A 1,411-nucleotide genomic window follows, 5' to 3' on the forward strand; every position below is an offset into this window, starting at 1 on the left:
CATGTTCAGAGTGTGGGAAATCATTTACTGAACACAACGCACTTCTCAGACACCAGAAAATTCACATCGGTGAACGTCCTTTTCCATGTTCAGAGTGTGGAAAAACATTTACTACCAAAACTACACTTCTTATACACCAGAGAATTCACACTGGTGAACGTCCTTTTCCATGTTCAGAGTGCGGGAAATCATTTTCTACCAACACTACACTTCTGAGACACCAGAGAATTCACATCGATGAACGGCCTTTTTTATGTTCAGAGTGTGGGAAATCATTTACCACTAACTCTACACTTCTTAGACATCTGAGAATTCACACCGGTGAACGTCCTTTTTCATGCTCAGAGTGCGGGAAATCATTTGCTGAAAAGCACAAACTTCTCATACACCAGAGAATTCACACCGGTGAACGTCCCTTTTCATGTTCAGAGTGTGGGAAATCATTTACGAGCCAAAATTCACTTCTCGGACACCAGAGAATTCACACCGGTGAACGTCCTTTTTCATGTTTAGAGTGCGGGAAATCATTTACTATCCACAAGACACTTCTTAGACATCTGAGAATTCACACTGGTGAACGTCCTTTTTCATGCAAAGAGTGCGGGAAATCATTTACTACCCACAGTACACTTATTAGACACCAGAGAATTCACACAGGTGAACGTCCTTATTCCTGTCTAGAATGCGGGAAAAGTTTTAGTCAGATTGGACATTTTCTTATGCACCAGAGGAGTCACACAGGTGAGTGTCCATATTCATGCTCAGTGTGTGGGCAAAGTTTTAGTGGGAAAAATAAACTTGTTAGACACCAGTCAGTTCACACAGGTGAGCGTCCATATGCATGCTCAGAGTGTGGAAAAAGTTTTAGTTATAAATCATCACTACTTCGTCACCAGTCAGCTCACAGGGGTGAGCGTCCATATTCATGTTCTGAGTGTGGAAAAGCTTTCACTGCAAAGGCATCACTTCTTACACACCAATTGATTCATACAGGTGTGCGCCCTTATTCTTGTTCAGAATGCAGGAAATCATTTACTAGCCACAAAACACTTCTCAAACACCGGAGAATTCACACAGGTGAGCGTCCATTTTCCTGTTCAGAATGCGGGAAAAGTTTTAGACAGAAACAAACACTTGAACAACACCAGACAGTTCACACAGGTGAACGTCCTTATTCCTGTTCAGATTGTGAGAAATGATTTTTGCAGAATGGAAAACTTCTTATTCACCAGAGAAGTCATACAGGTGAACGTCCTTATTCATGCTCAAAATGTGGGAAATGTTTTAGTGGGAAAAATGGACTTATTAAACACCAGAAAGTTCACACAGGTTAATGTCCATATTCATGTTCCGAGTGCGGGAAATGTTTTGCTGTAAAGGCATCACTTCTTGCACACCAAGTGATTCATAC

General features: G+C 41.5%; 2 protein-coding genes across 2 annotated transcripts in view; one reads left to right on the forward strand and one right to left on the reverse strand.

The window, feature by feature from the left end:
- The window catches only part of LOC140339137 (uncharacterized), a gene marked incomplete in the record, with an annotated part of 145,177 nt that overhangs the window by 95,464 nt on the left and 48,302 nt on the right, over nt 1–1,411 (reverse strand).
- On the forward strand, nt 3–1,271 carry LOC140339842 (uncharacterized; the record flags this gene model as incomplete). The annotated part of the gene is made up of 1 exon (XM_072424741.1): nt 3–1,271. A coding segment is annotated over one exon (1,197 nt), but the record flags the coding sequence as incomplete, so codon positions are not given.

The sequence above is a fragment of the Pyxicephalus adspersus genome, chromosome 10 (assembly GCF_032062135.1).
Source record: "Pyxicephalus adspersus chromosome 10, UCB_Pads_2.0, whole genome shotgun sequence".
NCBI lineage: Eukaryota > Metazoa > Chordata > Amphibia > Anura > Pyxicephalidae > Pyxicephalus > Pyxicephalus adspersus.